The 23,081-nt window shown below is 42.5% G+C and overlaps 1 protein-coding gene and 1 long non-coding RNA gene across 4 annotated transcripts in view; one reads left to right on the top strand and one right to left on the bottom strand.

The window, feature by feature from the left end:
- The first annotated feature begins 4,994 nt into the window (after positions 1–4,994).
- The window catches only part of LOC138950131 (uncharacterized), a 100,899-nt gene continuing 82,812 nt past the window's right edge, over positions 4,995–23,081 (top strand). The window contains exons 1-2 of the mRNA XM_070321884.1: positions 4,995–5,095; positions 17,184–17,303. Of these exons, the coding sequence (XP_070177985.1) occupies positions 17,191–17,303 (113 nt within the window). The 5' untranslated portion in view covers positions 4,995–5,095; positions 17,184–17,190. The remainder of the gene's footprint in view (positions 5,096–17,183; positions 17,304–23,081) is intronic.
- LOC138951150 (uncharacterized) lies at positions 11,631–15,930 on the bottom strand. 3 transcript variants are annotated; one of them, XR_011451016.1, is made up of 5 exons: positions 15,872–15,928; positions 15,245–15,329; positions 15,031–15,100; positions 14,262–14,340; positions 11,631–11,735 (listed from the first exon to the last, which is right to left on the bottom strand). It is a non-coding gene; the product is annotated as an uncharacterized lncRNA (long non-coding RNA). The 3 variants fall into 3 exon arrangements; XR_011451017.1 differs by lacking the exon at positions 15,245–15,329 and having other exon boundaries at positions 15,872–15,930; XR_011451015.1 differs by lacking the exon at positions 15,872–15,928 and having other exon boundaries at positions 15,245–15,848.

Below are 23,081 nucleotides of genomic sequence, written 5' to 3'. Positions count from 1 at the left end.
AACGCTATACTGTAATCGATTTGAGAAATGTGCATACCGAATAATACATGATAAAGAAGGATTCTTTGTGCCCGAAAATGGGCCACAGTTGGAGATGGAAGTTCACCAAAAATTGGGACCATACTAACAAAAATACGGTGGGTAAAATTGGCGCCCCCATTTTTTGAGCAAACGCCACCCAAGGCCGCTTTGGACGGGTAGAAATTCCGTAGTTTCCAAGTCTATGGATAAAGCTCGCGTAAGAAGAATACGTCACGGTCGAAAGTCTTTGACGTCAATTAATGCATCATGACGTCATGCCTCCCTGTAGTCTTTCTCTCTCGCGCGGTGTGTGTGTTTGTGTTCATTTTGTGCACATGTGTTAGTGTTACTGTTTGTGTGTGTGTGTGTGTGTGTGTGTGTGTGTGTGTGTGTGTGTGTGTGTGTGTGTGTGTGTGTGTTCATTTTGTGCACATGTGTTAGTGTTAGTGTGTGTGTGCGTGTGTGTGTGTGTGTGTGTGTGTGTGTGTGTGTGTGTGTGCGTGCTTGAGTCTGTACTCGTGTGTGTGTGGTGTGTGTGTGTGTATGTGTGTGTGTGTGTATGTGTGTGTGTGTAAGAAAGACTGAGAGAGAGGGAGAAAGAGTGTGTGTGTGTGTGTGAATGTGTGTGTGCATGAGTTTGTGTGTATGTTTGTGTGTGTATGAGTGTGTATATGTGTTTGTTTGTAAAGGTGTGTGTGTCCGTCTGTCTATGTGCGTATTTGTTTGTTTGGGCCGTAATTATCAGGGCGGTGCTGCTTTGAGATATAACATGCGCCACAGACAAGGCAGAAGTCACAGCACAGGCTTCATGTCTCACCCAGTCACAATATTCTGACACCGGACCAACCAGTCCTAGCATGCACGAACCCCATAATGCCAGACGCCAGGCGGAGCAGCCACTAGATTGCCAATTGTAAAGTCTTAGGTATGACCCGGCCTGGGTTCTAACCCACGACCTCCCGATCACGGGGCGGACGCCTTACCACTAGGCGGGGATATAGCTCAGTTTGTAGCGCGCTGGATTTGTATTCAGTTGGCCGCTGTCAGCGTGAGTTCGATCCCAGGTTCGGCGGAAATTTATTTCAGAGTCAACTTTGTGTGCAGACTCTCTTCGGTGTCCGAACTCTCCCCCCGTGTACACTACATTGGGTGTGCACGTTAAAGATCCCACGATTGACAAAAGGGTCTTTCCTGGCAAAATTGCTTAGGCACAGTTAATAATTGTCTACCTATACCCGTGTGACTTGGAATAATAGGCTGTGAAAGGTAAATATGCGCCGAAATGGCTGCAATTACTGGCCGTATAAAATTTCATCTCACACGGCATCACTGCAGAGCTGTACCCACGGAATATGCGCGATATAAGCCTCATTGATTGATTGATTGATTGATTGATAGGCCAACCGTGTATGTGCGTATAAGTGTGTGTTTTGTATGTATGAGATTTGTGTGAGTCAATGTGTGTGTGTGTGTGTGTGTGTGTGTGTGTGTGTGTGTGTGTGTGTGTGTGTGTGTGTGTGAGTGTCTGTATAAGAGAGAAAGAGAGAGAGAGAGAGAGAGAGAGAGAGAGTGGGTGGGTGGGAGTGTGTTTGTGCGTGTGCGTAAGTGTATGTGTGTGTGTGTATGTGTGTGTTTGTTTGTAAAGGTGTGTATGTCCGTCTGTCTATATGTGCGTATTGGGGTGTGTTTTGTGTGTATGAAGTGTGTGAGAGAGAGTGAGTGAGTAAGTGCGTGTGAGTGAGTGTGTATTTTTGTACGTGTGTAACTTGAGGTGTGTGTGTGTGTGTGTGTGTGTGTGTGTGTGTGTGTGTGTGTGTGTGTGTGTGTGTGTGTGTGTGTGCGTTCGTGTGTGTGTTTGAGAGAGAGAGAGAGAGAGAGAGAGAGAGAGAGAGAGAGAGAGAGAGAGAGAGAGAGAGAGAGAGAGAGAGAGAGAGAGGTTTGTCTTTCGCTGGGGTATGCAGTGCCTTGGCGTTGCACATCTACTTAATTGTTATCAGATGTTATGACTGTGAATCTGCACAATTCAACATTCATGGAAGCGCTCGCTAGCCTCGGGGATACATGGCACACCCAAAGAAGTCAAAAATGACCTTCATGCTTTCACATGTCTTCTGTGCGGCAAACATCGTTTCACCAGTGTCAATGACGTCCGGTATCAGTAGCCCAAAGAGAGATGTGGTGGTGAGCTTTTGAGTGAGACGTAAAACCGAGGTCCCTTCGTGTACACTACATTGGGGTGTGCACGTTAAAGATCCCACGATTGACAAAAGGGTCTTTCCTGGCAAAATTTTATAGGCATAGCTAAACATTTCCACCAAATACCCGTGTGACTTGGAATAAAGGCCGTGAAAGGTGAATGCTCGCCCTAATAGGCTTGAGGTTTGCTGGCCGATGTGAATGCGTGATATATTGTGTAAACAAAAGTCCATCTCACACGGCAGAAATTAATATGTAAAGCGCTTAGAGAAAACGTCACGTCAAGCGCTATATAAATCTCCCCATATAAATGCAGGCCGCAACGTTGACTTGTCAACCATGCCTCCGTGCAGACATGACAGTCAAACCATCTGATAACAATATTTCTCAAGTCCTTTAGGAAGACATTCAGTGGTTCGTTACTTTGTGAGAACATGAGGTGGTCCATATTAGATACCGGTCCATATTAGATACCGGTCCATATTAGATACCGGTCCATATTAGATACCGGTCCATATTAGGGGCCCTCTCCCTATTTTTACAGGTTCCAGAACCTGAGGAAATCATGCCTATGGCAGGTTGAGCACACACGTGGTCAGAGGAAGAAAACATGTTACATTGTTAGATCGTCACCATCTTACTTGGCACTGTCAATCAAGGATAAGGGCGGTCCATGCGTCACCAATGCATACAGTACCACCAATAAGGCTTTAAAAAAAAAAAGAGCTGAATTCTTAAACAAAGTCAAGAAGAATGTTGAATTTGGGAAGAAATCTTACGTAGAATCATATACAGAAAGAACAACTGCAGTAAAAATCCCTGTCAGTAGTATTAACCTGTGTCAGTAGTATTACCCTGTGTCAGTAGTATTACCCTGTGTCAGTAGTATTACCCTGTGTCAGTAGTATTACCCTGTGTCAGTAGTATTACCCTGTGTCAGTAGTATTACCCTGTGTCAGTAGTATTACCCTGTGTCAGCAGTATTACCCTGTGTCAGTAGTATTACCCTGTATCAGTAGTATTATCCTGTGTCAGCAGTATTACCCTGTGTCAGTAGTATTACCCTGTGTCAGTAGTATTACACTGTGTCAGTAGTATTACCCTGTATCAGTAGTATTACCCTGTGTAAGTAGTATTACCCTGTGTCAGTATTATTACCCTGTATCAGCAGTATTACTCTGTGTCAGTAGTATTACCCTGTGTCAGTAGTATTACCCTGTGTCAGTAGTATTACCCTGTGTCAGTAGTATTACCCTGTGTCAGCAGTATTACCCTGTGTCAGTTCTCTTGTCGTACACTTAGACGTCGCAATTGAACTTCATTACTCAGAAAGGATTTGCAGCATTTATCTGTTGATTCCCATCTCTCTCCTTCTTTCATTTTGTTCTCCTCTCTCTTTATCTCTTATCAGTGTAATCCCTCGTTAGGGCGAGGGCCTGTCGTGAATAAGCAACCACTTTCTACGTTTACCACTACAATCGCAAATAAACAAAATGGTTATTGACATTGGCACTTCCTGACCCTTTCCCACTTTGTATCTCTCTCTCCTCCCCCAACCCCCTATCCCTCTCTCACTCCCTCCATCTCTCTTTCTCTGTCTCTTTCCCTCAATCTTATTTTATCTCGCTAACCCCCTCTCTCTTTCCCTGTCTCTGTCTCTTTCCCTCAATCTTGTTTTCTCTCTCACACCCCCTCTCTCTTTCCCTGTGTCTAACTCTTTCCCTCAATCTTGTTTTCTGTCACTTCCTTCCTCTCTTTTTCTCTGTGTCTCTCTCTCAATCCCGATTTCGCTCACTCCCTCCCTCTCTCTTTCTCTGTCTCTGTCTCTCAATCTCGATTTCGCTCACTCCCTCCCTCTCTCTTTCTCTGTCTCTCTCTCTCAATCTCGTTTTCTGTCACTTCCTTCCTCTCTCTTTCTCTGTCGCTCTCTCTCAATCTCGCTGTCTCCCTCCCTCTCTCTTTCCCTGTCTCTGTCTCTTTCCCTCAATCTTGTTTTCTCTCTCTCACCCCCTCTCTCTTTCCCTGTCTCTGTCTCTTTCCCTCAATCTCGTTTTCTGTCACTTCTTTCTTCTCTCTTTCTCTGTCTCTCTCTCTGACCTCTCTCTCAATCTCGATTTCGCTCACTCCCTCCCTCTCTCTTTCTCTATCATGAATAATGCCTTTAAACCCCTTCAATCGACCGAGTGCATGGTGGCTTGGTCGCGTTGATCTAATTCTATCTATGGAAAGTTATATGCGTTTTTAGATTGTCGACATCTCTGCCCAGTTCACCCAAGGACTTGACCTGGAGTCAAGCACTGGCAAAAAGCAACATGAAGCAAATCACCTTTAAAGTTGACCCGTCGATGAAGTTTACGCGTGTCGTGAATTTACAGGTGAACGTCAGGTTATACGAATCTTTGTCCTTTCGTAATAAAGTTCAGAGATTACCCCTCTCTCTGTCTCTCTCTCTGTCTCTCTCTGTCTCTCTCTGTCTCTCTCCGTCTCTCTCTGTCTCACTCTCTCTCTCTCTGTCTCTCTCTGTCTCTCTCTGTGTCTGTGTGTCTGTGTGTCTCTGTGTCTCTCTCTCTCTCTCTCTCTCTCTCTCTCTCTCTCTCTCTCTCTCTCTCTCTCTCTCTCTCTCTCTCTCTCTCTCTCTCTCTCTCTCTCTCTCTACAAAATGGTTTGCAAGAGCAGGGAGGTATGGTTCAGTCAGGGTCAATCATAATTGTTTCACTTTTCAGTGTAGTCACCGCCAACTTTTGAATTCTGCGACGTGAAAGGCTGAGGACGCATACACGTTCACCACCTGACAGGTGCGCAAGTTCCGCTGCGAGTGTAATAAAGCACGTCACAGGTAGGGTGTCTCGGGGGAGATTTCCAGTCTGAGCTCTCAAATGTAAGTATTGTTTCTGCTCGCCTTTTTACATTTAGTCAAGTTATGGGGAGTTGCTGTGTTATTTAAAATTATTTTTGAATATAAACTTCATAATGTTGTGAGAGATCCAGAGGGGCGATATATTTTGATTGATATAGAAATGTTGAATAAACGATTTACTGTGGGGAGTGTATACCGAGCAACGAAAGACCCGTGTGTTGAAACAGTCGCAGCATCAAAATAATCAAAAAGAGCTTATTTGGAAAATTGATTTTGAAATTGCTATGATTTTTCACAAAAGTTAAATTATAAAAAGCTTTCATTTAATTCAATAACATTTCACTTTACGTGGACTTAACTGCAAACAGCTGGTGTGGACATTTGATTTGTTGGAGTGACTGATAAGAATGGAACGAGCGGATGAGTGCGCGTTCAGTACAGCTCTGATGGACAGTAACCAGCTGTAATTCAGTTTGTTAGCACATGCACTTACACAAAAGAGGTATGTCAAACATGCTTTCAGTAAACTTTTGTCGTTTGATAATGCTAACTCTATAATTCATCGAGATTTTGTTAATCAAACATTGCAGAATTTTTTCGCGTTTCTTTTGTTGCTCGGTATATATGGCCGAAGCAGTCACTGTGGTGACCACCCAGAGTGCTTTGAAAACCAGATGGATATTGTTTCATTTGATAATGACTGTGTTGTGATTGGAAGGGACTGGAACATTGCAATTGATCCTAAGATTGATTCTAATCATCATTCAAAAGTGTATAGAATGAGAAGTAGGAACAAGATGTTAGAAATGATGGAACAGTAGAATCTTGTATATACTTATAGAAATCTGCACACAGGTTAAAGAAAATATACCTGGCAAAGATTTAATGATGTACAAAGACGTAGACTGGATTATGTCTCAACATCTGAACAATTGGGATTAATTGTTAATGGTGTTGATATTATGCCCAGTTATAATTCGGATCATTCACCTGTGTCTTTATGTTTCAATACTGACATTGTAAAAAGACATCGACCACTATAGAAGTTTAATAATTCACTTTTAAAAGATTTGTTGGATCAGGTAAGCAAGTAAACGAATTTGAGTGCAGTATGCACCATTCATTATAGGTCATTTAAGTCTAATTTTAATTAAGAAGTTATAGCGATTGTTATTGGCATATGCAATTGGGATGTATACTTATGTACTCTCTCTCTCTCTCTCTCTCTCTCTCTCTCTCTCTCTCTCTCTCTCTCTCTCTCTCTCTCTCTCTCTCTCTCTCTCTCTCTCTTTCTCTTTCGCTTACTCTCTCTCTCTCTCTCTCTCTCTCTCTCTCTCTCTCTCTCTCTCTCTCTCTCTCTTTCTCTTTCGCTTACTCTCTCTCTCTCTCTCTCTCTCTCTCTCTCTCTCTCTCTCTCTCTCTCTCTTTCTCTTTCGCTTACTCTCTCTCTCTCTCTCTCTCTCTCTCTCTTTCTCTTTCGCTTACTCTCTCTCTCTCTCTCTCTCTCTCTCTCTCTCTCTCTCTCTCTCTCTCTCTCTCTCTCTCTCTCTCTCTCTCTTTTTCTCTCTCTCTCTCCCCTCTTTCTCTCTCTCTCACTCTCTCAGTCTCACTCTCTCTTTCTCTCTGTCTCACTCTCTTTCTCTGTCTCTCTGTCTCTCTCTCTTTCTCTATCTCTCTCACTCCCACTCTCTCTATCACTCTCTCTTACTCTCTCTCTCTCTCTCTCTCTCTCTCTCTCTCTCTCTCTCTCTCTCTCTCTCTCTCTTTCTCTCTTTTTCTCTCTTTCTCTCTCTCTTTCTCTCTCTCTCACTCTCTCTCTCACTCTCTCTCTCTCTCTCTCTCTCTCTCTCTCTCTCTCTCTCTCTCTCTCTCTCTCTCTCTCTCTCTCTCTCTCTCTCTCTCTCTCTCTCTCTCTCTCTCTCTCTCTCTCTCTCTCCCTCTGCCTTCCTCTATCGCTTTCCCTTTTATTTTCTTTGTTCATTCTATTGTCGTGTCCTGTCTCCATTATGCCTTTGCTTTTTGCCAAATATGCATATGTATGTGTGTCCTTCCTTTTACTGTCTTCTTTATTATCATTATGCAACGTTAATTACGTTATTAATAGATTTGGTTTATTGAGACAAATTGTTCAGCCGTTACCGCCTTATATGTTGTACTGTCATGCAGGAACACCACTATAAGCTTCTAGCTTGTTGCTGTTTCTGCGAACTTTGAAAACATGTCATGATTGTAACCTTTGTTGAAATAAACTTATGTTTAAACCAGGTAAGCAAGTAAGATTAGACTTGAAAATACAATGCTCTACCTGTTTACGACAGAAATAATATACATTTGATTGAGGATGAAGATTTGATGTTGATGATTAATGATCAATTTTTTTCAAATGATTTTGCTGGAGATAAGAGGTAAATGTATTTCCTACGCCTCACATAAAAAAAGTGAAAGTTATAGGAGAGAAATACTTGCTGAGATTGTATGTTTGGAGAATCAGGTGAATGAAAGTAATGTACAGTTGTTAGAGTAGAAGAAGCCAGATGTGTGTGAAGTGCGGCAGAAGCGAGTTGATGGTATTATTGTGAGATCACGTGCCAGGTGGATTTGTGTGAAGTGCGGCAGAAGCGAGTTGATGGTACTATTGTGAGATCACGTGCCAGGTGGATTTGTGATGGTGAGAAGAATACCAAATATGTTTGTAACCTTGAAAAAAGGAATTATGTGCAGAAAGCAATGTGTTTTGGACAGACTGAGAAAGGGGATGTTATACATGGTAGTGACCTTATACTTATGTAATGAGGTCAAGTGTTTTATGAAGAATTTTATTCCACAAGAGATACACATTTGGTAAATAAATCGATTGATGAAAACTTAGAACACCCAGTACTTTCAATAATAGCTACATACATACGTGCACACCATAGAATCATTCACACGATCAGAACATATTATTTATAGACAAGCAAAATGCAATACAAACAAAAGAAACAACATCTATTTACAGTTGACTCCTCAATGAAGAACTAAACACACACGAAGTTACGGCGGGACTGTTCAACACATTACCGGTCTGAATCACTCACCTCGCTGATGGTAAATCAGCTATTAAACCACAGGTCAAAGATGATACTAAGAATCCAGCACAGGCCTAATGTATTTTAAAAGATGTCACACCAACACAAAGAACTGTTTCAAATAGAACACCGGTCTCAAGGCTTAAGCACACAGGCCGATCCACACACAACGAAATCACCGGTCAGACTGACCGAACTCACACAGTCGGGGGTGAATGCGTACGCATCTGTTAAAGTGTAACTAAACAGACATTTTGAAGTGTCAGCTTTACTGAATTGCTTTATGTTTTGTCCAAGTATAGACCTGTAGAAGCGATACTGGACGAATTTTCCAACGTTTACTGTGTTTTCTGATTTACTACGATTTTTTAAAAGTGTTGAACCCATTTCAGATTTACCTGCTTATCTGTTCTTGATTTGATACTTCCAAAGAACAAGTGGTACTTTGAGTTCCGGTTTTATGTTTTAACCAATCAGAATTTGGTTCCTAAATAAAATCGTCTGCTGCCTGTCCCAGCAGAGTCGGCAACAAGCACTGCTTGCCACATGTGTGATGTTACCAACAGAAATAGCCATAAATTGGGCAAGGTAGCAATGTAAATGAATTGGATCTAACTAATGTGCTTGTACTGCATCTCTGGCCTTTGAATTCACTCCAAATGTACTGGCTCAGCGTGAGAGGCAACATCCTGTCGAAGTCGTAAGCACGAGGCTGACTGGGAGATTATTATTCGAAGAGCATGCTGAAACGGATTGTAAGTACAATATTTTACATGTTCTCGACATTTCTGTTGATCTTTCCTTAACTTTAATTGTTTCCTTGATTTAAAACCCTAGGGCTTGTATTTTCAGTTGTGATACTAAGCACGTATCTTTACCACAGTATCTGATCACTTCACACTTGAATTTTGGAATGATGAAGTGGAATTATTTCTGGATCTAATTTATTCCTTGTTCCCCCCCTCTCGATTCCTTTTTTCGCCACATATGTATTGTCGTGTAAGGGGGTAGATGCGTGTACTGGCTGATTTTTTTGATTTTTTTACTTCGGTCAGATACAGATGATTGGAAAAAAAACTTGTCAAGGATTTCAGAATTTAATAGATCTGTTCGAAGTTTTTACGGGATGGGTCCTGTTACAATACAGACTGAATGTGCGCAAGATGAACTTTTGATTAAACATACACACACAAATGAATCTCTTGATTGTGTTATACGGCGAATGTCCAGTTTCCACCACCACGTCTGTGGTATGTTTTTATACTGTTTGATTGAATAGACTGACGTGCATTCTCTCGCAAATGTGCGCGCGTGTGTGTTTGTCTGTGCCTCAGACTTATTAATCAAAGATGATGTTGCACATTGCAGATCTATGCGACAGGAGCAAGTGGACAAGACAGCTACATTTGTCTGAGCGAAGATCCAACGGTAAGCTCTTTTAGCCGAAGACAGCGAGCCTGGGTGCATGCATGCAAGCTTCTATCATGTTCGTGTGAGTGATGCAGGGCTATTAGACGACTTTTCATTATTCTTGATTTGGAGATCCATGCAGGGTATTAGAAAGTGCAGAATATACACGTTTGAACAAATACGATGTGTGTTTGCTCTGAAAAAAAGAAAAAACGCAACAAACAAACATTGTATTTGTTTAAAGTATCACAAATATTTATTACCTGTATCTGCATGTTTTGATAATGATGAATGGTAAATTACTTTGACGTGTGCTTTTTTTTTTAACCACACTGATAACGAATGATAGAAACACAGACACACTTAATAACATATCCACAAAAATTGTAACAATAAATGTAAGCTGAACAATGCCTGCAACACATTTCAGACCTCAGAAGGAAGTAATTATGAGATTCAGACAGAGAGAGAAAGCCCAACACGAAACCAGTTGTGACATTTTTTATTTCATTATGTAATATTAAAAACACGACAACAACGTATTTCCTGTACTTAGTTTCGTGCAATTATGGATTGCAAAGTATGTCTAATTGAGTGGCATAAAGAGGCACAGTTGCATGAAAAACCAACTCGGATCTTGACTAGGATCAGGATTTTACATGGACACAACCTAGAATTTAACATCCTGGGGGAGGGGGGTACTGCGCCTTTCACATCAAGATGTAAAGATCTATTTTAAATAATACTTATTAGAAGGGAACAAAATCAAACAAAGTAAACTACAACAATCGTTCTGAGGGGAGAGAATTACCTCTTCCGAAGAAATTACCTCCCTTGCTTTTCTTGTCGTGACTTATGTAGAGTAAAGTGAATAGAAAGTGAATCAGTCAGTAACAAAAAAAACACACAACATTTCTTAAGATCAATGAGGAGTCTTGAAGTATTTGTCAATGTTAATCTTGTATGCATAACAAACAATATATTACGGATTGATAATTAAAGAAAATTGTCTCTTCTACAGGGTTGACCCCCCTAAAAAGGACACCCACAACCATGCAAGTTACTTCTGCATATGTTGAACCAATTATTTTATATATGGTATTCATTAACTTCAGTTTATGTTCTGCCTTTCCAGTAAGTGGCAATTTTGTAAATTGAATGGTCTGACTTTTGTGCAATTTTAATTTTTTTCTCCAAATTCGGGGGTCGACTAAACAGAACGAGTTTTGACATTGAGCGGTAGCCATTCTTACCTAATTTAAACTCTTCAGGCTTTTACCTTTTTGATTATTTTGAATGTCTGAGTATGTAAAAACATCCCCTTCAACCCCCAGGCTATCGATGACCTGAAGAAAGCATGCAGTTACAGCTAGGTTCAGGGCAATCCTCAGACACGAAAGCGTTGGTGTCATTGGTGATGCAAAAGTTAGATAATTTAACCTACAAATTTGCCACTTTGTGAACTGCACATGCATAAAATCAAGTTTAACTTTAAGTATGCTGAATATGAAGTTGTCCAGTCAATTGGTGTAGAAGTTATAGCATTTCTGTCAGTTAACAGTATTTAAAATCTCTAAAGTAAAATCTGACATATTCGAAAGTTTTGCAAAAACACCCAGACAATTTTTACAATATTCTCCTAAGCTTCTCCACTTCTCAGCCCTGTCTTGGAAATGAATTCGAATAAGGCAGTCAAAATAACTTAGTTTGGAACACCCATCAATCACAATAAGCATTAACTTTTGACACAGGAAATATCTTCTACCGAAAGCTCTCCTGGTTTTATTCTACATTTTTCCTGCATAATGGTAACAAATTTAATGATAAATCTAAACAACGAAGTGACTGTGGTAAGATGAACAAAGTTAAAAAACAACGGATTACTGTAAATGGTTTACGAATCGAAATCTAAACAAGTTTTAATGATAAGTAAAATGATAAAAAAAAAAAATTAAAAAAAAGCTAACGTCCTCGCATTTGTCCAGAATTATTCCATGTTAAACATGGGAACAGAGGGATAATTGGTCTAAAGAATTTTTAAAAAGGAGGGTTAGGGTAACCCTAACCCTCTTTGGACTATCTGTATGTAATGCTCGCTATAGGTGAAAGACTTTTGTGGAAGCCATGGAAGAATGCATCGCTGTTGTGCTGGTTCAGCTTGAGGTCCTGTCCTAGCGAATATCCTGCACACACAAAAACACGACTTTTTAAGCCACTTATGTTGCATTCCGTGACATAGCTTTGTTAAAACCGTGTGCCTGATAATAATGACAGATTTTGTTGATATACATTTTATTTAAGACACCCCATATAATATTGTTTGACAATCTCTTTCAACATAGTTTACGAATCACCAATGTGCATACAAACGCAAATAACCCACAGGTCAATAAATTACTTTCCAGAGAGAGAGAGAGAGAGAGAGAGAGAGAGAGAGAGAGAGAGAGAGAGAGAGAGAGAGAGAGAGAGAGAGAGAGAGAGAGAGAGAGAGAGAGAGAGAGAGAGAGAGAGAGAGAGAGAGAGAGAGAGATTAAAACTAGAAAATGTGTGCTATATAAAACAAGGATAATCACTGTCAAATCTTTGCTTGTACCTGCATGGTGTTTACTGCGCTATATACACAACCTGTTTTATTTCATTTATTTATTTATTTATTTTTTTTTTTTGGGGGGGGGGGATGTTTTGTGAGGAGGGTTTTTTCAAAGCCTTTACTGCTTTAGTCATTGAATCCACCCGACTTCGATTTATTGTTCAGTGATGGGTAATTGTGTGACCAACTATGTAAGTTAGTGATTGTTCTGGCTTCATACAATGACATTGCATTAATTTTATAAGTGTATGTGTGTGTGTTTCAGGCAAAAGCTGATATTACAGTCCTCCTAGTTGTATGCAGTACCTCTGCTTCTTCGTTCAGGAATCAAAGTATACAATCTAAACCGATTATTTTGTTCAATAATGTTCAGCTTACCATCCCGAAGAAGGCAGTAACGTGCCGAGATATTGATTATAGATATTAACGTACCTAACCTGGTTACTGGTGTGTTTTCTTTTTATTTCAATAATGTAAATGTGTGACAACTTGCAGGGTACTTGATGTTCAGAGCAATTTTTCTGGCAAAAGACCTTTTATGGATCAAAGAAAACTTTTGTCGTGGTGCACAAGTCAATCCATTTGGTTGATAAATAATTTGTGCTGCATTTTCCCTGGTTCCAAAACGTAGTATGTATTACCACATGTCCTTACCTGTCATTGGCATCACATGATTCTCTGCAAGCAGTCTTTTGTGGAAATACGTCATTTAACACTTGCACTTATAGTAGGGCTGATGGGGTCTATGTCGACCAAAAGAGTGGGATTCTCTGTAGGTCGAGTTCCTGTAGGTGGATTCCCTGTATACCTAAGACTTTAAAATTGGCAATCTAGTATACAGGGAATCCCACAGGGTGCAGTTTTTCAATAAAACTTGCAAACCATACTAGAATTTCTAAGAAATATCAAAAAAAGATCGAAAAACATCAAATTCTAACGATGTCGCAAAGCATCACGTGACTTTCATTGATATTAGCAAAACGCTACAGGAACTACACCCTGTGGTATTCCCTGTATACAAGATTGCCAATTTTAAAGTCTTAGGTATACAGAGAATCCACCTACAGGAACTCGACCTACAGTGAATCCCATTCTTTTGGTCGACATAGACCCCATCAGCTATAGTAGGTGGCTGTGGAACGGTAGACATGCAACGACAACGAACAACAAAAGACAAAGTGTGGAGTACACTCATTTTTCTTAACACACGCTAAGTTTCTTTGAGAATGCTCCAAGTGAAAATCAGGGGTTCCTAGGCCTGATATCACAATTAAACAGCTTCTTCTCAGAATCAGGAGGGAAAAAACGAGATGTCGTGACAAGAACAGACAGCAGCAGCAGCAACAACAACATTGCTAAATCGTCGCTTTAACAAAATTTCATGTTTAGTATCGCAGACAAAGCACGGCTACTGATCCGACCAAAGCCACACTTCATGCACGATGGGCACATTGTTATGGCCAGCTTGTTAACGTGAGCATTGTGTATGTTTTACATAGAATTGAATGTGTTTGTCGTTGTGTCTGTCATCTATCCTAGTCGTTTGATTTAGAATAAAGCAAACTTATGACAATGACGATTTTCTTCGGTTTTTGATGAAGGATTGGCATCAAGACTTTTCCTATTTTCCAACTCTGCCACCACAGGTCTGCATGTCGACCACATGGTGTGTGATCAGATGTTTCGGACATGTTCACAATTCTTACATGACCACTAAATGGAAAATCAGTTGGTATTTGTTATGTTTTTGTGTAAGCACAATCTTCATACAAGTAAACAGAAACAGTTTTGTTGCAAACAGAGCCTTTATAAGAAGAAATGCTTTTAAGTCAAAATACATACCCCCTTTTTCGTATTGCGTAAAATATACCCATAAATTCTGGACATCATATTTTTATTTTTTTCACAACAATGAAACCAAACTTTGGCATATGTTTTAGCAATATATTCACAATAAAACTTATGAGTTTGAAGGCTGCATCTTGTTTTGTTTATTTTTGAGAATTTTGTTGCAAACCCATGCAAATGGCCAGTTTTTGGGGAGAGACTGGGGAGATAATGGCCAGTATAGAAAGAGTCAATAAGTAAACTACATGTAATGTCAGAAGTAGGTATTTACCTTGTTTGCCTTCGCGTTCTTGATAGCCCGCTGCAGCATTTGTATCACTTCCCTTGACATTCAAAACGCCAATGTATTTCTGAAAGGAAAATAAAGATATTGACCGAAACATCACACAAGTGGTATATCATGCTAGGTTTTGTTTACAGTGCCTGCTCTACGACCACATCTGATTGTAATTTAAATAAAGAAAAACTGTATCCATTTATTACTTCTCTATTTGTGTGTGTTTGTGTGTGTGCAGGGGCGGATCACATCATTTTTAAGGGGGAGTTTCCAAATTTCTTTAAGGGACAATTTGACGACGCGAAGCGTTTAGTTGAAGACGCGAAGCGTTCAACCTCCTTGGGGGGGGGGGGGGGGGGGGGGTCCGACAAATGTTGATAAAAACAAGGAAAATGGATCAATCTGATCCAAGAAACATCCTCTAATACACCTTCCAAAGAAGTAAATATATTAAGAAGAAAAATTTGAATCACAACAAGGACAATTGATCGATCTGGCGCAACCTGAGCAAACTAATTAGCCAACTTCTTTCCAAAATCGTCACTTAGAATACAAAGGCCGGCTCCTAAGTGGTCCGGAAACCCCGGAACCCCCCTCCGGATCCGCCCAGTGTGTGTGTGTGTGTGACCGATGACCTTCTCTAAATTCTAATCGTTGCGTTTGCATGGTAATAAAGTTTTAATACTGGATATGCCCATGAAAAAATATCATTTCTTGTTCATGTCATTGTGTGTGTGTGGCCAGGACCGTGACTTCTGCTTGCCTCAACGTCTTCAGAAAAGACACAAAATGCCAGCAGGCGTATGTTCTTGGAGCACTCAGTATGCCGTCATCTGCAAACAAATAAATGTATACAAATTATTCAATTGTGTAAATAGAGAACAATCATTTTAATATTACAACAAAAAATTCATAGTCTCCACTACACTATCTTTAAATAAAACTGCCGTAAAAAATTGAAATACTATAAAACTTACCCCCACTCAGATCTATTTGGGATTATTCAAGTTTCAACCATGTAACGATGCCGGTTTGGACAGATCTGCTAGTTTGCCGCTGAAACTGAAATCAAAGGCGATCTTCAGAACTATTTCTAATCTTGTATTTGTGATTAATATAAAATACTGATCTTCCCAATAGAAGCTGATGTGTATACACATGACCAGGACAAGGTATTTTGTTACAGGGCATTTACGCAGACGTCGCAGTTCAAAATATCGTTTTAGATCTGATTTTGTACAGCAGCCTGTGTGATTCAGAATCGTCTGCCCTTTTTCGGTTTAACATTTTATGGACGATTCCTATGAGACTGCTCAATCATAACTGATGACAAATTCAGAAACAGATGATGGTTTCAAGTATAGGCTACAGTAATGAATCTATGATTCGTTAAAAATGTCAAGCCACTCGTCGATCATTCACACTCAAAGAACCCAAGCCAAATCTGCTCTGGTTCCGAGCAGCTTTTTCCAATTGTTACGCATCTGCCGCGAAAAGATAGACCACAAACAAGCGGCACTGTACCATGCTTTCGTTTATGTTGCTAAACAGATTAAATGTGCATTGTAAATGTGCTTACAGCAAAGAAATGCATCCTTACTTACCACAAAAATACTGGTACCACATTCATCGCACTTGTGTCTTCTTACCAAAACCTATCGATATGTTTGTTTACGATATATTGGTAATTACTAACCGTTAACTATTTTTCAAAAATCTGAAATGACTTTTAAGAATCAAAGAAAGATTCGCTAAAACGGTTGACTTCAGAAAATAAGCAATATTTTTCTGAACCATGAAATAAAAATCGAAAACTCCGTTTGATCTTTTATTTTGGTAGATTGATGACAACAGCCGGAACTGAAAGTACCAGAACCAAAAATTAAGGGCATTAATCAGGTAAACTAAGAAGATTGTCGTTCCTGGCGCGCACTTCACATGTCCGTCAAACAGTGTCCGAGTGAGAGAAATTTTTTTTTTTTCGCAGTTCGACAGTTTATGAGGCCCTTCTTCATATCAAAGTGTAAAGGTTGCTGAACGATGTTTTTCCTTTTTGCTTGTTTAGTTACACTTTAAGGGATTACCAATTAAAACGCAGCATCTACGCACAAAGACATACACGCATCACGGAACAGAATAATACATACACGCATGGTCAAGGGGAATAATTGGGATAGGGAACGAAAGAGAGGAACAACAGTACGTGAAATCGCCACACGGCTACACACTCAATGCCTGTTATTTTTGATGAAAATCTCTGACACATCACTATGTAGCGTTTGTACACAGCAATTAGAGGAAACCTTAGGACATTTGTTTTGATAGTGCACAAGAGTTCAGCTTTTTTGGTCTGATTTCACAGAATGGTTATGCCTTAATTTCACACATTTTCTTCTTCTTCTTCTTCTTCTTCTTCTTCTTCTTCTTCTTCTTCTTCTTCTTCTTCTTCTTCTTCTTTGTTGTTTGTTGTTTGTTGTTGTTGTTGTTGTTGTTGTTGTTGTTGTTGTTGTTGTTGTTGTTGTTGTTTGTTGTTGTTGTTGTTGGTTGTTGTTGTTCTTGTTCTTGTTCTTGTTGTGGTTCTTGTTGTTCTTCGAGTGCACAAAAGTTAAGCTTTTTTGGTCTGATTTCACAGAATGGTTATGCCTTAATTTCACACATTGCCGTAATTTGAATTTGTCAAAAGAGCTTGTCATTCTAGGGTATTTAGATAACTAGTCTTTAATACGGAAGCTGATTTTGCTTCTTCTTCTTGTACTTCTTGTTCTTCTTGTTGTTCTTCTTCTTCTTCTGCTTCTTCGAACGTGTATGACTGTTTTACCCCGCCTTTCAGGCAGCATACGCCTATTTCGGGGGCAGCAAGCCACTCCAGTGAAATCTCGTTGCCCAATTATAACCTAGATCAATCCCTCTCAGCAGAATCACCATGGCAACGAGGACCAGAGTCTCCCTGTTTGTTCTGGTGCTATGGTGTCACACCACAGCGGGCTACTTCCACCAACTGACTGGCGAGAACGCGACAATAGGAACCGGCATCATGTGACTATAAATAATCTCATCGTGTTTCATTGTCCCATGTCTCACGTAACCATATAAACCATCTCATCGTGTTTCATTGTCCCATGTCTCACGTAACTATATAAACCATCTCATCGTGTTTCATTGTCCCATGTCTCACGTAACTATATAAACCATCTCATCGTGTTTCATTGTCCCATGTCTCACGTAACTATATAAACCATCTCATCGTGTTTCATTGTCCCATGTCTCACGTAACTATATAAACCATCTCATTGTGTTTCGTGTTTCACGTAACTATGAGCCATCTCATCGTGTTTCGTTGTCCCATGTCTCACGTGACTCTATAAACCATCTCATCGTGATTCGTTGTCCCATGTCTCACGTAACTATATAAACCATCTCATCGTGTTTCGTTGTCCCATGTCTCACGTAACTATGAACCATCTCATCGTGTTTCGTGTTTCACGTAACTATGAGCCATCTCATCGTGTTTCGTTGTCCCATGTCTCACGTAACTCTATAAACCATCTCATCATGTTTCGTGTTTCACGTAACTATATAAACCATCTCATCGTGATTCGTTGTCCCATGTCTCACGTAACTATGAACCATCTCATCGTGATTCGTGTTTCACGTAACTATGAACCATCTCATCATGATTTGATGTCACATGTTGGTTGATTCCTTAGACAAGGGATGTTGTTTAAGTTTTTATTTTCTCCTCTTTTTTACATGTTGTCCATCGTGGTGTGTATTGGGGACATCACCCCGTGCATCATCCGGGTCTCGTTAGAAATGTGCAGTTGGACTTGTTTCTGTGGAAGAAAACAAACATATCCACTCTATATGTCTCTTTCAGTTTGACATACACAAACTGCAAGACAAAACGTCGAAACCAATCATTGCTGTAACATATAAAAATCAAGTGAAAACGGAAAAGAATAACTCAAGTTCTGCTTCGTAGAACTGGCGTTACTTATAACGCCGCACAAACACCACAAGCACACACACATGGCAGTCAGTTAATTGCACGGATTCAAAGTCATCACCTTCCAGGGACAATCTCTTGAAACAAATATTGTGATCAGAAACCGGTCTTTTCAACTTCAGAAGAGCCAGAAATGTATCGATTCTCGTTTAACTGCACTGCGGTGAAAGTATAAATCAACAGTATGCCTTTATAACAGCATCTTGTCCTTATACACTAGGATCAGTGTTCTGTACCGCATGCAGAAGTTTACAAACACTAAGGCCAAAAAAAAAAATAGGTCTGTTTACGGTAACGCGACCGACCCTATTTTTTTCGCGCGACCCTAGACTTTTTTTTGGCATTTGGGAAAAAAAAAAAAAAAAATCTTTTATTTTTTTGGCAAAATAACGTAAAAATATGGTTTTTTGGAGAAAAAAAAAAATCCCGACCTACCGACCCTATTTTTTGGGCCTATGTTACCGTAAACAGACCTTTTTTTTTTGGCCTAAAAAGAAATGTTCCTTAAATAACTTTCGTGACATTAATAATTCAGAAGTGGTGTGGGGTGTGGTTGGTGCACGGTTACTAGTTACTATGCCCCGTGCAGAGCGTTAGGCACAAAGTAGGGGTGTGGCAGGTGGACCTTTACTAGTTACTATGCCCCGTGCAGAGCGTTCGGCCCAAAGTAGGGGGGTGGTTGGTGGACGGTTACTAGTTACTATGCCCCGTGAAGAGCGTTAGGCACAAAGTAGGGGTGTGGTTGGTGGACGGTTACTAGTTACTATGCCCCGTGCAGAGCGTTAGGCACAAAGTAGGGGTGTGGCAGGTGGACGGTTACTAGTTACTATGCCCCGTGCAGAGCGTTAGGCACAAAGTAGGGGTGTGGTTGGTGGACGGTTACTAGTTACTATGCCCCGTGCAGAGCGTTCGGCCGAAAGTAGGGGTGTGGTTGGTGGACGGTTACTAGTTACTATGCCCCGTGCAGAGCGTTCGGCCCAAAGTAGGGGTGTGGCAGGTGGACGGTTACTAGTTACTATGCCCCGTGCAGAGCGTTAGGCACAAAGTAGGGGGTGGTTGGTGGACGTTTACTAGTTACTATGCCCCGTGCAGAGCGTTAGGCACAAAGTAGGGGTGTGGTTGGTGGACGGTTACTAGTTACTATGCCCCGTGCAGAGCGTTAGGCACAAAGTAGGGGTGTGGTTGGTGGACGGTTACTAGTTACTATGCCCCGTGCAGAGCGTTAGGCACAAAGTAGGGGTGTGGTTGGTGGACGGTTACTAGTTACTATGCCCCGTGCAGAGCGTTAGGCTTAAAGTAGGGGTGTGGCAGGTGGACGGTTACTAGTTACTATGCCCCGTGCAGACCGTTAGGCACAAAGTAGGGGTGTGGTTGGTGGACGGTTACTAGTTACTATGCCCCGTGCAGAGCGTTAGGCTCAAAGTAGGGGTGTGGCAGGTGGACGGTTACTAGTTACTATGCCCCGTGCAGAGCGTTCGGCCCAAAGTAGGGGTGTGGCAGGTGGACGGTTACTAGTTACTATGCCAAGTGCAGAGCGTTAGGCACAAAGTAGGGGTGTGGTTGGTGGACGGTTACTAGTTACTATGCCCCGTGCAGAGCGTTCGGCCCAAAGTAGGGTTGTGGTTGGTGGACGGTTACTAGTTACTATGCCAAGTGCAGAGCGTTAGGCACAAAGTAGGGGTGTGGTTGGTGGACGGTTACTAGTTACTATGCCCCGTGCAGAGCGTTAGGCACAAAGTAGGGGTGTGGTTGGTGGACGGTTACTAGTTACTATGCCCCGTGCAGAGCGTTAGGCACAAAGTAGGGGTGTGGTTGGTGGACGGTTACTAGTTACTATGCCAAGTGCAGAGCGTTAGGCACAAAGTAGGGGTGTGGTTGGTGGACGGTTACTAGTTACTATGCCCCGTGCAGAGCGTTAGGCACAAAGTAGGGGTGTGGTTGGTGGACGGTTACTAGTTACTATGCCCCGTGCAGAGCGTTAGGCACAAAGTAGGGTTGTGGTTGGTGGACAGTTACTAGTTACTATGCCCCGTGCAGAGCGTTCGGCCCAAAGTAGGGGTGTGGTTGGTGGACGGTTACTAGTTACTATGCCCCGTGTAGAGCGTTAGGCTCAAAGTAGGGGTGTGGTTGGTGAACGGTTACTTGTTACTATGCCCCGTGCAGAGCGTTCGGCCCAAAGTAGGGGTGTAGCAGGTGGACGGTTACTAGTTACTATGCCCCGTGCAGAGCGTTAGGCACAAAATAGGGGTGTGGTTGGTGGACGGTTACTAGTTACTATGCCCCGTGCAGAGCGTTAGGCACAAAGTAGGGGTGTGGCAGGTGGACGGTTACTAGTTACTATGCCCCGTGCAGAGCGTTAGGCACAAAGTAGGGGTGTGGTTGGTGGACGGTTACTAGTTACTATGCCCCGTGCAGAGCGTTAGGCTCAAAGTAGGGGTGTGGCAGGTGGACGGTTACTAGTTACTATGCCCCGTGCAGAGCGTTAGGCACAAAGTAGGGGTGTGGTTGGTGGACGGTTACTAGTTACTATGCCCCGTGCAGAGCGTTAGGCTCAAAGTAGGGGTGTGGCAGGTGGACGGTTACTAGTTACTATGCCCCGTGCAGAGCGTTCGGCCCAAAGTAGGGGTGTGGCAGGTGGACGGTTACTAGTTACTATGCCAAGTGCAGAGCGTTAGGCACAAAGTAGGGGTGTGGTTGGTGGACGGTTACTAGTTACTATGCCCCGTGCAGAGCGTTAGGCTCAAAGTAGGGGTGTGGTTGGTGGACAGTTACTAGTTACTATGCCCCGTGCAGAGCGTTAGGCACAAAGTAGGGGTGTGGTTGGTGGACGGTTACTAGTTACTATGCCCCGTGCAGAGCGTTAGGCACAAAGTAGGGTTGTGGTTGGTGGACAGTTACTAGTTACTATGCCCTGTGCAGAGCGTTAGGCACAAAGTAGGGGTGTGGTTGGTGGACGGTTACTAGTTACTATGCCCCGTGTAGAGCGTTAGGCTCAAAGTAGGGGTGTGGTTGGTGAACGGTTACTTGTTACTATGCCCCGTGCAGAGCGTTCGGCCCAAAGTAGGGGTGTAGCAGGTGGACGGTTACTAGTTACTATGCCCCGTGCAGAGCGTTAGGCACAAAATAGGGGTGTGGTTGGTGGACGGTTACTAGTTACTATGCCCCGTGCAGAGCGTTAGGCACAAAGTAGGGGTGTGGTTGGTGGACGGTTACTAGTTACTATGCCCCGTGCAGAGCGTTAGGCACAAAGTAGGGGTGTGGTTGGTGGACGGTTACTAGTTACTATGCCCCGTGCAGAGCGTTCGGCCCAAAGTAGGGGTGTGGTTGGTGGACGGTTACTAGTTACTATGCCCCGTGTAGAGCGTTAGGCTCAAAGTAGGGGTGTGGTTGGTGAACGGTTACTTGTTACTATGCCCCGTGCAGAGCGTTCGGCCCAAAGTAGGGGTGTAGCAGGTGGACGGTTACTAGTTACTATGCCCCGTGCAGAGCGTTAGGCACAAAATAGGGGTGTGGTTGGTGGACGGTTACTAGTTACTATGCCCCGTGCAGAGCGTTAGGCACAAAGTAGGGGTGTGGTTGGTGGACGGTTACTAGTTACTATGCCCCGTGCAGAGCGTTAGGCACAAAGTAGGGGTGTGGTTGGTGGACGGTTACTAGTTACTATGCCCCGTGCAGAGCGTTCGGCCGAAAGTAGGGGTGTGGTTGGTGGACAGTTACTAGTTACTATGCCCCGTGCAGAGCGTTCGGCCCAAAGTAGGGGTGTGGCAGGTGGACGGTTACTAGTTACTATGCCCCGTGCAGAGCGTTAGGCACAAAGTAGGGGGGTGGTTGGTGGACGTTTACTAGTTACTATGCCCCGTGCAGAGCGTTAGGCACAAAGCAGGGGTGTGGTTGGTGGACGGTTACTAGTTACTATGCCCCGTGCAGAGCGTTAGGCACAAAGTAGGGGTGTGGTTGGTGGACGGTTACTAGTTACTATGCCCCGTGCAGAGCGTTCGGCCCAAAGTAGGGGTGTGGTTGGTGGACGGTTACTAGTTACTATGCCCCGTGCAGAGCGTTAGGCACAAAGTAGGGGTGTGGTTGGTGGACGGTTACTAGTTACTATGCCCCGTGCAGAGCGTTAGGCACAAAGTAGGGGTGTGGCAGGTGGACGGTTACTAATTACTATGCCCCGTGCAGAGCGTTAGGCACAAAGTAGGGGTGTGGTTGGTGGACGGTTACTAGTTACTATGCCCCGTGCAGAGCGTTAGGCACAAAGTAGGGGTGTGGTTGGTGGACGGTTACTAGTTACTATGCCCCGTGCAGAGCGTTCGGCCCAAAGTAGGGGTGTAGCAGGTGGACGGTTACTAGTTACTATGCCCCGTGCAGAGCGTTAGGCACAAAGTAGGGGTGTGGTTGGTGGACGGTTACTAGTTACTATGCCCCGTGCAGAGCGTTAGGCACAAAGTAGGGGTGTGGTTGGTGGACGGTTACTAGTTACTATGCCCCGTGCATAGCGTTAGGCACAAAGCAGGGGGATGGTTGGTGGACGTTTACTAGTTACTATGCCCCGTGCAGAGCGTTCGGCCCAAAGTAGGGGGGTAGCAGGTGGGACGTGTCAAGGCAGTATTCCGTTTGATTGTATTCATTTTAAAGCACAATAACGCATTATCATTGTTATTGCTGTCGTTTACTCGATAATGGGCGTTGTGCAAGGTAGTGTATGGCATATATAGAGGTTGTCTAAGGCCAAAAAGAAAAATATGTCTGTTTCCGGTAACATCGCCGAAAAAAATAGGGTCGGTCGTTCTTTTTATTTTATTTTATTT

This window comes from Littorina saxatilis, linkage group LG16, assembly GCF_037325665.1.
Source record: "Littorina saxatilis isolate snail1 linkage group LG16, US_GU_Lsax_2.0, whole genome shotgun sequence".
In the NCBI taxonomy this organism is placed as follows: Eukaryota; Metazoa; Mollusca; class Gastropoda; order Littorinimorpha; family Littorinidae; genus Littorina; species Littorina saxatilis.
Note: the sequence above shows the minus strand (reverse complement) of the source record. Positions and strands in the feature narration are given on the sequence as shown.